This window comes from Suricata suricatta, chromosome 14 (assembly GCF_006229205.1).
Source record: "Suricata suricatta isolate VVHF042 chromosome 14, meerkat_22Aug2017_6uvM2_HiC, whole genome shotgun sequence".
NCBI classification, from domain to species: Eukaryota; Metazoa; Chordata; class Mammalia; order Carnivora; family Herpestidae; genus Suricata; species Suricata suricatta.
Window position 1 is genome coordinate 80277288 of NC_043713.1, and position 13927 is coordinate 80291214.

The following is a 13927-nucleotide window of genomic DNA, read 5'->3' on the forward strand; positions in this document are numbered from 1 at the left end:
TTAGGTGTCTTCCCTCAATCCTGATGGTTTATGTGGTTCAAGATGGAGGTCTGTTGTTTCAGAGGTCTCTTCAGTTACCAGAAGGAATATGAGCAAAGTGATGTTTTTTCCTGATGACAACTTAGCTTCTCTTTTTCTCCATGAATCCACTTTTTCTTGTATGATTAGAAAAATTTTAGGGGCGCCTGGGTGGCTCAGTCAGTTAAGCGTCCGATTTCAGCTCCGGTCATGATCTCATAGTTTATGGGTTCGAGCCCCGCGTCGGGCTCTGTGCTGACAGCTAGCACAGAGCCTGGAGCCTGTCTTCAGATTCTGTGTCTCCCTCTCTCTCTGACCCTCCCCTGCTCACGCTCTCTCTCTCTCTCAAAAATAAATATTAAAAAAAATTTTTAAAAATTTTTAAAAATTAAAAAAAAATTTTTTCCATCTGATCATAACCCTAAAAAGCCACCCGTCTGCATTCTTAACCATCGCCGGGCCTGGCCCTTTCCCTCCCGACGCCTGCAGGACTGACCCCGTGCGACCCTTCATCAGCGGGCACGTGGCAAACAGCATGGCCGCGGAGGTGATCGCCCTGCTTCACAGCTTGCTGATGGCGCCCGAGTCCAACGCCGCGCAGATCTGGACCACGACGGCGGAAAAGGTTAGCGCGGTGTCCCTGCCTGACCGAGGGAGTGAGGAGGAGGAGGAAGTTTGTGTTGTGCTAAAACAGAAGATGCCAGAGCATTTAAATCCTGCCTGGCAAGGGTCATATTCTAGTATAGAGAGATTTCCCAAATGGGCCAAGTAGACTTTCAGCTGTTCCCCCACACCCCCCAACACCACATATTTGCTTTGGTTTAGTGGTTTCGCCTCTGTTAATCGATGTCCCCTGTCGCTGCCAGTTCTGATTTTGCGGAAGACCGGACTGTATTCTCAGGGAGAGAATGGAACTCCTTATTTCTCCTTGCTTGTTTTGATTGGGGGTGACATTAGGAAATCACACAGCCTCAGTTTATTGGATTTGCTAAGTGTAGTTACTAAGTCCTGAGGAGGCCTCTGTGACTTACACCCCCAGAGTGTCTATCAGTAATTCATCGCTACAGTCTAGTTTCCTAAAAACCAGGGCTCTGTCATCCATTCCCGTGTCCCCACTGTCCTTGTTCAAGCGAGTGCTTTGCAGCACGTCCTTCAAGAGGTTGGGTGGTGAGATGTGGGCCGTGTGCTGTGGTGGCTTTCCTTCATGGCAGATTTTGCTTTAGTTCTGTTACCACAGTGTCTGTCCCGTATTCTGAGGTTGGTGTTTGCAGCCCTGATTCCGTAGGGCAGCTGCGGCAAGGCGTTGGTCCATGGTCCTACCTCATCGTTATTTCATCCCTCCCGTGACCGAGGCTCCTTTGGGACGTGGGGGGCGGGCTTTCTTACACTTCACCTCTCATAGTACCAGACCTGACCGGAGCGTAAACTACCAGGCGGCTGCTTTCTCAACATAGGTTCTGTCTCGTGCGCTGATGTACATTCCACAGTTGGGGAAATATGCGGAGAGCATTCTGGAAAATGGCAGCAGTAGTGGCAGGAAACTGGCCAAACTTCAGAGAATCGCCCGCCAGGCCGTCGCCGCACTGTGTGCCCTCGGAGGCTTCAAAGAGACCATCAAGATAGGGTCTGAGGTTCAGGTAACCAGACAGCGAGTCCCCAACTCACCGCAGCCAGTGTTCTAACTGATCATCTGTAAGACGGCACCGTCCACCCAGCTGGACAGAGATCCTTGTTCCTTTGAGCTAAGCAAGGAATCTGAGAGACTCGTGAATTCTAATCCTGTGCTACAGGTTACTTAAATATTTAAATATTAGCGCAGTCCTATATAATGTTAACTACAATACTTGTGGTGTCACTTCTATTTTAGAGTTGGGAGTTTGAGATTCTCTCATACTCGGATCACCTTGATGTAGGTTTTAGGACCTACTATTTTGACTCCCATCCGGTGTGTGGTGTCTGCATTGTGATAAACATGCAGTCCTTCCTGCATTCTGGCAGTGCACTCACAGCAGCCGTGGATTCCCCCGCCCCCGCGTCGTGTGAGAGTTACGTACGCCCCCGGGGCTGATCGGGTCTAATCCGTCGCTGTCTCTAGGTTTTAGGTCGAGGAGTATCTGGAAGCATCGGAGTGGTGGCCTCTATCAATGAGCAGGAAGGTATAGCTACAGTCAGATTCCCACCCATAGACTGTAGAAAGACTTCGCAAGCATCAGACACATTGACTATTCCATTGTCTAGACTTTGTGTTCCAAGATCAGAGGTAAGGTGATTTTTAAATGCATTATTACGTGTCACTGCGAATGGGAACCAGACTGTAATGAGTGATATGCACAATCATAGTACAGAGGCACAAACACCTGGTCATCTTAAATGCTGCTTGGGATGTGTATTTATGCAGTGGGCGTTTATATGTTATTTAATAGCAACATTAACGTGGAAGTTTTCACCTAGATGACAAGATTCATTTCTTTGGTTAGGAATATTCCATAGTATATTGTATTTTTAATTGTTGTGGTCTAGTTTGCTATTTTCTATATGGTGATTTTATTTTATTTTTTAACTGAAATTTTGAGAATTAAGTCCAGATAATAACGCCCTCGTTTCTTATAAACTAACTGCTTGAATCTAACTTTTTGCCATGCCCCCCACCACCATCAGGCACTGCCTCTTCATAAACTGTCCATTACTGAGAAGGTAGTACAGGCAGTCCAGTCCATGTTGCTCCCTCAGGAGGGAAGTCTCTCTATTCATACCTCACTTCCTGCAACAGGAGATGGGTCAGCTCCTGTGATGGCAGTCGTTCGGCTCCTGGCTGAAATAAGAACAAGGTGAGCACCCGGGCCGCAGAGGTGGGGGTCCTTGGGGAGGGCCCTCCACTCCTGGCTCAGTGGGTCCACAGGTGAAGTTCGTCAACATGAGAACAGAGACCATCTCTTGACCTTTGTTGACTACATTTTTGTTGCATTCCTCAATTTCTGCAAGGTGTGTTGCATTGTGTAATTTCTACACTTTGAAGCACCTTAGCTGTTCCCCTAAGACAAGAAACAAGCAGTCAAGGCATGTCTCTGGCCACGTGCCTAAGGCTCCGCCGCTTTGCTTTGGTAACTTTGTTCTGACCTAGGAATCCTTCTGCCACGTTACTCGTTTAAGTGGTTTGGGCTACGTTAATATATGTCTGGTTCGCCGCTTTCCAAACTGATGATGAGAAACCTAGGGGATGCCTTCAGGCGTTGGTGTCAGAAGGAAAAACCGAATTTTCTTTCTATTGCGTTTATTTAGCATGAAACAACTGTAACAAGTTTCTCTTTTGGCAACGAGACTTCCTAGAAAGTTCTAAGATGCATTTTGAGTTAGGCGAGAGATCTGCATACAGATTTTCCCCACATCTGGGTCCCTCTTGTTCCCAGGACGCCATGTTACCCACGGAGCACAGCGGAGGGAACAGCTTTAAGAGCCGGTGCTGATTTCTCACGTGGTACTCTGTGTCCGCGTAGGAGAGACGGCACCCGAGCCCCCCTCTCTGCCCTGCAGCAGTGTCAGCAGTTATGTGGGGCCGCCAGGAGAGTTAGACCAGCCGAGCTCAGGGGATAAAAAAGGAATGGGGAGCTTGGGCCTTTTTGTAAATTACAGGACAGAATTGATTGAAATGCTTTTCACAGTTAACTTTTTAGAGAACGAACATTGATGACTTTGAAATATTGTAAATCTTTTAACATTAAGAGCATGCCTGGTCATGGCCCAGCTTTTAGAAGACAGCTTATTCTGTGAAGAATTCATACAGCAGTGTCCCGCGGCTGTGGAAGTGCTCAACCTGGTGGCCCAGGAGTGCAGTGCGGGTAGGTACCTGTGGCTTTTACTAAGTGTGGTCAGCACATTGCCAGTTTGATGACAGGATGCTAACGTTTGTATGCGCATGTGCACGCGCGTGCGTGCGCACACACACACACACACACACACACACACACACACACGCTGCCGCCACCACCCTCAAACTGTTGAGTTCTGCAGACAGCGCTTACTACAACTTTCATCCCAGGTCTGGAAATGTAAATAGCTTTTAGTACATACAACATAGAAAATTTTTGAGTGGGACAGACAGCACGTGAGCGAGGAAGGGGCAGAGAGAGAGGGGAAGACACAGAATCCAAAGCAGGCTCTAGGCTCTGAGCTGTCGGCTCGTCGGCTCAGAGCCTGACAGCAGGGCTTGAACTCATGGATGGTGAGATCGTGACCTGACCTGAAGTCGGACGCTTAACAAACTGAGCCGCCCAGGTGGCCTGGAAAGCATCATTTTTTAATTTAACTTGAGGATCATGTCAGTGTCCTCCATCAATTTCACTGCATTTGTTTCCCTATTAGAACTATTTATGAACCTGTAAGGCTGCAGATACTTTCTGACTATTTTCTCTGGCTGTATTTGAATTCACTTAGGAGTTTGCATTAACATCCATTCGTGTGTGTGTGTGTGTGTGTGTGTTTATGGAAAAGTTTAAACAAACACAACAATAAGGAGACTAGTATAATGAACCCTCAAGTTCAACAGTTATCAACGTATGGTGAGTCCTGTTTCATCTATGCTATACCCTCCTGGATTATTTTTAAGCAGACTCTTAGATATCATTTTACCCTTAAATATTTTAGTATGTGTCTCTTAAAAAAAAAATACCAACTCTTTTTTTTTTTTAGTGTTTATTTTTGAGAGGGAGAGAGAAACAGTGTGAGCAGGGAAGGAGCAGAGAGAGGGAGACCCAGAATCCAAAGTAGGTTCCAGGCTCTGAGCTGTCAGCATAGAGCCTGACGTGCGGCTCGAACCCATGAACCATGAGATGATGACCTAAGCCAAAGTCAGACATTTAACTGACTGAGCCACCCAGGTGCCTGCCGACCCTCTTATTTATTTATTTTTTTTAATTTGAGAGAGTAGGCACAAGTTGAGGGGGGGTCAGAGAGAAAGAGAAAGGGAGAAAGGGAATCCCAAGGAGACTCTATGCTATTGGCATGTCAGCACAGAGCCTGATGCGTGGCTCAGACTCATGAACCTTGAGATCATGACCTGAGCTAAAACCAAGAGTCAGATGCTTAACCAGCTGAGCCACCCAGGCACCCCTAAAAACAACTCTTAAAAAAAATAACCAGGGGCGCCTGGGTAACTCAGTTGGTTGAGTGTCCAGCTTCGGCTCAGGTCATGATCTCATGGTTCATGGGTTCAAGCCTCGCGTTAGGCTCTATGCTAACAGCTAGCTCAGGGCCTGGAGCCTGTCTTCCGATTCTGTGTCTCCCTCACTCTCTCTGACTCCCTCCTCTGCTCGCGCTCTCTCTTTCTGTCTCTCAAAATTAAATGAAAAAAATTAAAAAAAAAAACCACAATACCATTATCACATCTGAAAAATTAACAATAGTTCCTTAATACTACTATCTAGTCAGTGTTCAACTTTCTGATTGTCTCATAAAGTCATACTTGTTTTTGTATTTATTTGAGTCAGGATCCAAATTAAGTTCTTACATTGTAATTTCATTGCTATGCCTTTGAATTTCCTTTTAATATCTAAATTCTCCTCATTCTGTTCTTTTTGTCTTACAGTTTATTTCTTTAAAGGGTTTCTCATCCTGGGTTCTGCAGATTGTATCTGTGTGGTGTTATTTAATGTGTCCTCCTGTCTTCACCTTTCTTGTAAATTGGTCATTGACTTGAGTGTTTTTTAGGGAAAACCTATGCTTTGTCCCCAAGGATATAATTGGACTCTATGTGAAATTATTCCCAGTTAGACTAGCCTTCTCCAGTGCCCTACAGCTGGCCTTTTCATGAACTGTAAGGAATAAATGAGCATCTTTAACTTCCTTACTGGTTTTAATTTTATCCTTCGTGTGTGTTGGGGGAGTCATTTATATTATCCATATTATTTACTATCTCTCATGCCATTTGCTTTTTCACTCCTTGATCTCTTTACTATCCTTACATGTTTGGTAGGTTTTTCCCCCCCACCTGGTACCAATTTCTGTGGGTTGGTCTTTGCTCTCTTTATTCTGTGTTTTACTCTTCAGATTTCCCACCTCTTTTAAGGGTAGCACTATGGAGCCAGTTAATAAATCGCAGAGAGACCCTGAGCTTAAGAATAAGAACAGAAGGAAAGGAAGTTTCTAGACTTCTCAGGGGAAACTGCTTGTGACCAAATGTTGGCCCATAAGTTAGCTTTGTGCTTGGGCCTTAGTTCCCTGCCTCTGCTTTTTAATGTTCTTGGCCTAGGTTGCATTGTAAAACATACATTACTGATTTTTAGTGAGCATGTACCTGCTGAATAAATCAGTCACTTCTGCATAGGTCTCTTCGAGTGTCCTTTCATACGTTTTATAGAATAAGGGAGTCTTGGTCTGTGAAATTAACATCGGTACTTAATTTATAAGCAAGTAGTCATTGTAATTTGGAGCGTTGGTCCCAAATGGTTTTATAGTAGCCCACCGAAACCCATTCTCTCTAATGGAAAAGAACTCTGTGGTCACAAAGAGTTGGATAAAAATGTTGAGGAAGTATTTATTGCCACAAAAGAGAAGACTGTGAGCTTGTACACATCAATTTATATCCCAAAATGGTGTCTTATGTCAAATGTAATTGTCCTTAATCATTCATTTATTAGGTTACCAGAAAGAACTCTGAGGTTTAAAGTACATATTAAAGTTTGCTGGCTTCTCAGCCCTTTACCTTTGAACAGCCAACCAACCCTGCATCTGGGTTAGTTCGGATTACATCTGGCTTACCGTGGAACCTTCTAGCCCCCAAGAGAGTCTAAGGCTATCCCTGGAAGAAGGGCTCTTTAATAAAGGATTCAAGGTGGTGGGTAGAAGAGAAAGAATTCTTTGATTTTTATTTTTTTAACATGTCCAGATTTTTAATTTTGTGTATGAAAATGTCCTGGGGAATTTACGCACAATATCTGATTCTCTCAAATGAAAAAAAATTTTTTCAATGAATTTCTTCCAGTATTTTACTTCATCTGGAATTAAACAGAAGATTTGGCTGTTGTCCTCTTGTCTTACTCCTATCTAAATTTTAAAGCTTCTCTAATCCAAAAAAAGGAGTACCTAATTCCATTTGGTCTAGGAAGATAGCACTGTGCCACAGTGCTTTTCCCATGAAGAAAGACTTCTGCAAAGTTAACTGGATGGATCCCTTGGTTGAAATAGCATAGGAAATAGAAATTAATACTGAAGAAAAGGCATACAGAAACCCCAGAATTCCCACCTTTTATACTTAGGGAAGCCAGAACTTCTCCGGTTCAGGTGTTTTTCCTTCTCCCGACTTTGTTAAATCTACACATTCCCTGAGCCAGAAGTTCTTCTCAGACTTCGAAAGCTCAGAAGGACCCCCAGGAAGCCTGTTTAAAATGCTTTCCAAGCTCCACCCAGAAGGCATCAGTTGAAGGGGGGCCTGGGCAGTTGTGACAGGAGGGCTCCTGACCTTGAAGCTGCTTCCCTGGAGGAACCTGCGGTAGGCTTTGCCTGACCCACCGTCTTGGCTCTCTGCCACCCCTGTGCTTTCATGCCCGCTGCCTGCAGGCTCTCCCTCCCTTGCTATCCAGCCTCTCAGCTTTGCTCTTAGAAGGCCCCCCAGCCTCAGAATACCCCACACTTAAAACCAGTCCTTAATTCCTCTAGAGTCAGCTCTCCTTTCTGACTTCCCTGCTCTAGGACCTACTCAGACGATTTTGAGTCTCAGATATGAGTCAAATATGACAGACCCTCCTTCCTATCCTTCCACATCCCAGCAGTTCCCATGTTCTATTCTTCCTTTGAAATGCTCCTGAAATTTACCCCTTTCCTGCCCATTTCTATTACCAGCTTCATAAGTCAAGGGCTTTTTCTCATGTTTAGACATCCGCATTATTCTCCCAACTGTTACTGCTTGCACCTTGTCTTTCCCTATCAGTGAGCTTCCTGAAGCCATGCTTGGAGTGGCTGTCAAGAGCATGGGAGCTGTCACTGCGAGGCTGGCTTTCCTAACTATAGTTGTCATTTATAGACTGGAATGAGGTCACAGTTCTTGCAACTCTGGCCGTAGTACAGTCGGCCTTGCCTTCCCCGAATATGGAGTGCAGGGCCTTTTAGTCTCACACGAGATAGCGTAAAAACTCCTCTTAGTTAAGCTTACCTCACAGCAGATAAGCCTCATCCCTGCCAGATAGCTGCCGTTCTTAAGAATTGCTTTTCCCTTACTCGGTAGGATTGTAGCCATCATCATTGAAATATCTGCACAACACCGGTTACTGCTTGATTCCAAGGACACTGTTGCCCGTGTCACTCACTAGGTCATCTGGTATTCTGTGTATAAATTCTCTTGGGATAAAATTTTAATTGGAACAATAATAATCAGAAAGTGTTTGTCAAAGACTGGGCTCTTTATGACTAGTTAGTATACATATATAACGGACTCATGAATCTTGTAACTGAAGAGTTTCCTCTTTGATTTGTGCCCTGGGAGGCACAGGCCTGGACGTGTGTCCCACCCTGGGTGTAAAGAAAGGGCAGGGGGCACACATCCCGTGGCCTGGCCTTGCTCCTGCCTCCACTGTAAGGCTGTTTGATCTTTTCTCCTCTTTCCTGTTGCCTTCTAATCCATATCATTGGGTCACATCGGGTGCCACATGTCTGTCTGTGTGGTATGTCAGTAACTTTCTCACTAGGTGGCTCAGTTGGTTAAGCATCCGGCTTTGGCTCAGGTCATGATCTCATGGTTTGTGGGTTTGAGCCCCACATCGGGCTCTGGGCTGAAAGCTCAGAGCTTGGATCCTGCTTCAGATTCTGTGTCTCCCTCTCTCTCTGACCCTCCCCTGCTCGCACTGTCTCTCTCTTGTCTCTCAAAAATAAATTAAAAACATTAAAAAAAATTTAAAAACCCAACTTTCTCACTAATATCCTAAGGAACCTCTGTGCTTTATTTTTATTGGACCACTTTTTTGTGGTGGAGGGGGATTGGGCGCAAGCAGGTAAGAGGCAGAATGAGGGGACAGAGGGTTAGAAGCAGGCTCTGCGCTGACATGCTGACAGCAGTGAGCCTGATGTGGGGCTCGAACTCACAAACAATGAGATCATGACCTGAGCTGAAGTCCAACGCTCAACCAACTGAGCCCCTCAGGTGCCTCTGGACTACTTTTTATGTCTCCTAAGACCTCTTTTTTAATGAGGTATAAATCACATACCATACAAATCACCATTTTGAAGTGAACACTTCATTGGGCTTTAGTACAGTCACAGAGCTGTGTCATCACCACTATTTCCAGAGATTTTTTTCATCCACCTACACAGAAACTGTGCCAATTAAACAGTAACTCCCGTTTTCCCTCCTCCAGCTCCTGGTAATCTCAAATCTACCTTCTGTCTCTCTGGATCTTCATCTTCAGATCGGTGGAATCATACAATATTTGTCCTTTTTTTGGTCCAGTTTCTGTCACTTAGCATAATGTTTTCAGGGTTCATCCATGTTGTAGCAGATCTCAGAGGTTCATTGCTTTTTATGGCAGGATCGTTTTCCATTGTAGACCTCTTTTTGCTTATTGATGGATTTATGAATACTTGTTTGTACTTTTTGGCTATTATGAATAATGCTGTAAATACATATGTATCTACAAGAGTTTATGTGGGCATATGTTTTCAGTTCCCTTGGGAATATACAGGAATGGAATTGCTGAGTCTTATAGTAATCTATGTTTAACTTTTGAGGAACTGCCTTCTTTTTTGAGGAATTGTTTTCCACAGTGACTGCACCATTTTACATTGCCACCAGCATCAAATGGGTCCAATTAGTCCCCACCCTCACTAACTTTGGTGTTATGTGTCTTTTTGATTACAGTTTGCCTAGTGGGTGTGAAGTGGTATTTCACTGTGGTTTTGATTTGCATTTTTCTGGTGACTAACGATGGACATCTTTTCATGTACTTATTGGCCATTTAGCGTCTTTGGAGAAATGTCTATTTGAATCCCTTGTCCATTTTAATCGGGTTGTCATTGTGTTGTTAAATTGTAAGAGTTCTTTATCATTTAGCTGTCCTAGTCCCTAATCAGGATTGATAACGTAAATCTTTGCTCCATCCTGCGGGCTGTCTTTTCACTTTGTCAGTAGTGCCCTTTGAAACAAAAATTTTTCATTTCAGTGAAGTCCACTTTATCTCATTTTTCTTTTTTGCTTGTGCTTTTGGCATCCTATCTCAGAAACCACAGCCTAATCCAAAGCTGAAAATTTACACCAATATTTTCTTCTAAGAGATTTACAGTTTTAGCTGTAAGGTTTTTTCAGGTCTTTGATCCATTTTTACGTTAATTTTTGTGGATTGAATGAGGTACCCCTAAGACCTCTGATTCCTGACTCTCCTAGACCATTTCCCATATTGCCAGACCCCCTGCAATTAATTCCTTCCTTCTCTGCTTATTGAAACTCTCTCCTTTCTAAGACCAAACTTAATGCTGATTTTATGAAGCCTCCTTGGGCCCTGGAATGAAGTCCTCACCCCCTTCCTCCATGCTTGTGTTTGTGCTTAGATCATGTCACATACTGTGTCCTTGGGTGGTGTTTTTTCTTGTACGTGTAAATGCATGCTCACGTCACCTCTGTCCTCCCAGGATGGGAAGTTTGGTTCATGTATCTTTGTATTCTCCAGCATCAGCACTGTGCTTTGCTCCTAGGAGATGTTAAACAGATACTAGATTATTTTTTTTAATTTATTTATTTTAAGAGAGAGAGAGATTGTGTGCAAGTGGGGGAGGGACAGAGAGAGAGAGCCCCAAGCAGACTTTTCACCATCAGCACAGAGCCGAATGCAGTACTCAAACTCACGAACCATGAGCTCATGACCTGAGCTGACACTGGTGCTTAACCAACTGAGCCACCCAGGCACCCCAGACACTAGATTTTTTTTTAATCGATCTCAATAGTGGAACTAGAGTGTCGATTTTTTGAGTGCTCTCCCGGTGCCGGGGACTTGGCTAAAGGCTCCACTTGTGCTACTTCATCTCATCTTCATGACAGCCTTGTGAGCAGGGGTGCCATTATTACCCCCATCATCAGATATGAGATAGTCCATGTCTGAGTTAAGAAGCCAGATTCTGGATCCGGGCAGCTCAACTTCAGAGCACGGGCACTTGACCGCATTGCTGTGCTGCTGAGCCGTGTGTAGTAGACAAAGACATCTCGGGATATGTGCTCTTCTGTAAGAATTTTGAGTAATCTCGGAAGCTGTTTATCGCCTTGGCCCTACTCCTGAAAGCCTGGCGCGCTCTCGGGGGTGGGGAGACTTGGTTTCACGGATCCGGTGTGTTCCCCTCCAGGAGAGCGACTGGCCGTCGTGGAGGTGCAGTGTGAACGGCTGCGGATGCTCTACCGGGACTGCGCTCGGCCCCCACCGCCCCCACTGCAGGCCGACCGGAGACAGGTGAGCCCCGCCCCGCGCTCTGCGCAGCCGCAGCGTGAAAGGACGTAGCGACTTTAGGACGAGCGGTTGGCAAAGCCCATCTGGAGGGACACACTCTGTGATGACGTGCTGTCATCTTTGGATGTCCAAGCACATTGATTTGACATCCTGAATATTGAGAGATCACAGCAAAGGAGCAAAACTCCATTTGTAAAAAATGTATTAAGTCATTAATAACAAAAAAGCTTTTTTAAAACTTTAGATATATAGTCTGTCTTACAGAGAGATAAGCGTATACATGTAGAGAGAGACTGGGAGGTGACTAAAAAGCAAAAGTGGTGAAGTGTTCAGAATTGGTACCTCTGTGAATGTTCTTAGCAGCTTATTCATCATAGCCAAAAAGTAGAAACAACCCAAACGTTTATCACCTGATGAGTGAAAGTGCCTTCTTCGGGTGCGTCCGGCGAGGCCATGTTCAGCCTTGAGAAGTGATGAAGTAGTAGCACATGCCCAACAGGGAGACACCCTGAAACTGCGCCAAGTCCAAGGAGCCAGTCGCAAAAGACGGCAGGCTATGGGATGTCATGTATGAAGTGTCCCGAGCAGGCAGATCTGGAGACAGAAAGCAGGGGGGCGTTGCCAGGGGCTGGGGAGGAAGGGGTGTGAGGAGTGACTGCTGATGGGCAGGGGCTTCGGGGGACACAATCACTAAAACCTGGATGGCGGTGGTGGTTGCGCAACTCCAGATAGACCTGAAACCACTGAATTGTGCCCTTCAAACGGGGGAACTGTGCGTTATGTGATTTGTATCTCAAAACATCGGTGCATCTAGGTAAGAGTGTACAAAAATTGCTATTGTAATGTTTCAGTAGGTTTGGAACTATTTCGAAATTAAAAAATTAGAAATCTATAAAGGACAAAACGCCACCTGGAATCTCAACATCTCTGGCAAACATTGTCAGCACAGCCACGTGGCGTGTCACCTGTACTGTTCCATGACCACGGCTCTGTGGGGTCCACACCGTCTGCCACCTAGCTTTCCTCCCTCCGTACCTTACCTTAGTAGTCCAGTGTGCGCTTGTGCCTCAGTTTCCCCATGCAGGCTTTTCTTGTTGCCTGCACGATTCTAGTTTCCACCACAGTGACTTGATGAATGACCCGGAGCTAATTTCAGGCCTTTCCTTAAGATAAAAACAGAATTCACAGGATAAAAAAAAAAAAAAGATGCTTTTGTCAACAGAAGCATGACGTTTAGGATTAGGTTTATTAAAAATTATGAAAGTAAAAGACATTTTTTAAAAAAAGGAAGTGTACTATTACTTCTTGGCTTCGAGCTCCATAGTAAGTCGCAGGAATAAGGATTCTGACCACTGATGGGTCTGCAGCGTGGCGTGTAACCGCGCAAGCAAGAGGACGGGGTGAGGGCCTGCGTGCACGTGTGGGAGGAGGAGAGCTGTAGGATTTAAATCCCTGTTTTTCATCTCAGAAGTGACGTCCTGAGGGGCTATTAAAAATGTCATTATAGGGGCGCCTGGGGGGCTCAGTCGGTTGAGCCTCTGACTTCGGCTCAGGTCAGATCTCACATTCGTGGGTTCGAGCCCCACGTCAGGCTCTGTGCTGACAGCTAGCTCAGAGCCTGGAGCCTGTTTCTGGTTCTGTGTCTCCTTCTCTCTCTGCCCCTCCCCCTCTCATGGTCTGTCTCTCTCTGTATCAAAAATAAATAAAAAGTTAAAAAAAATTTTAAATGTCATTATAAGCATAGAAGAAGAGAGGTCAGTTTCAGAGTGAACCATTGCAAGAGCTGAAAGAGTGGTAGTTTCCAGAGAACGTGCTGGGCATCGCAATGGTGACTGCCTTTTTTTTTTTTTTTTTTTTTAAATAGAAGTTTTCCTTTGGAAAAACAGGCTACGTTCTTAAAAGACCTACCTGTCTTATAATACCGCTAGAAAAACTGTTCTTCCCTGAGGGGCACCGGGATCTGTGTTGGCAGCGGTAGTGACCGAGGCACTTTCCCCCTTCGCAGCCCAAAGAGATCACTTGGAGCCCCTCGAGAGTGTTCCCACCGGTGCGAGCCTGCATGTTCTCGTCGCGCCTCACCTCGGTCACCTTCCTGGCTGACCCCAGCGCCGGGGGCGGCCTGCCCCGGGGCACGTTTATCTATGCCACCTCACCACTGCCCGTTCAGGTGAGAAATGACATGGTCTCTTGCCTCTCTGCTTCACATTTGAAAGGAAAAGCAAGGTCCAGGGACCCGAGTCGAGCCCTCTGATTGCCTGCCCACTTCTGGTGTTTCCTCAGGCCCCATCTTTTTACTGGGAAATTGAAATTGTTTCCTATGGAGATACTGATGACGACACGGGACCAATAGTTTCCTTTGGCTTTGCTACAGAAGCAGAGAAGCGAGATGGGGCTTGGACCAATCCAGTGGGGACTTGTCTTTTCCATAAGTAAGTGGCCACTATTGCTGTTGTTTTAAAAAAAAAAAAAAAAAAAAGGTAGGGGGTGTGGGTGTT

The 13927-nt window shown here is 45.3% G+C and overlaps 1 protein-coding gene across 6 annotated transcripts in view; it reads left to right on the forward strand.

The window, feature by feature from the left end:
- The window catches only part of HECTD4 (HECT domain E3 ubiquitin protein ligase 4), a 183852-nt gene that overhangs the window by 125006 nt on the left and 44919 nt on the right, over positions 1–13927 (forward strand). For all 6 annotated transcript variants that reach the window (XM_029921457.1, XM_029921458.1, XM_029921460.1 and 3 more), the window contains 8 exons: positions 508–643; positions 1473–1655; positions 2114–2278; positions 2677–2846; positions 3739–3854; positions 11332–11435; positions 13438–13599; positions 13713–13861. In XM_029921457.1, coding sequence (XP_029777317.1) covers positions 508–643; positions 1473–1655; positions 2114–2278; positions 2677–2846; positions 3739–3854; positions 11332–11435; positions 13438–13599; positions 13713–13861 — 1185 coding nt within the window. The remainder of the gene's footprint in view (positions 1–507; positions 644–1472; positions 1656–2113; positions 2279–2676; positions 2847–3738; positions 3855–11331; positions 11436–13437; positions 13600–13712; positions 13862–13927) is intronic.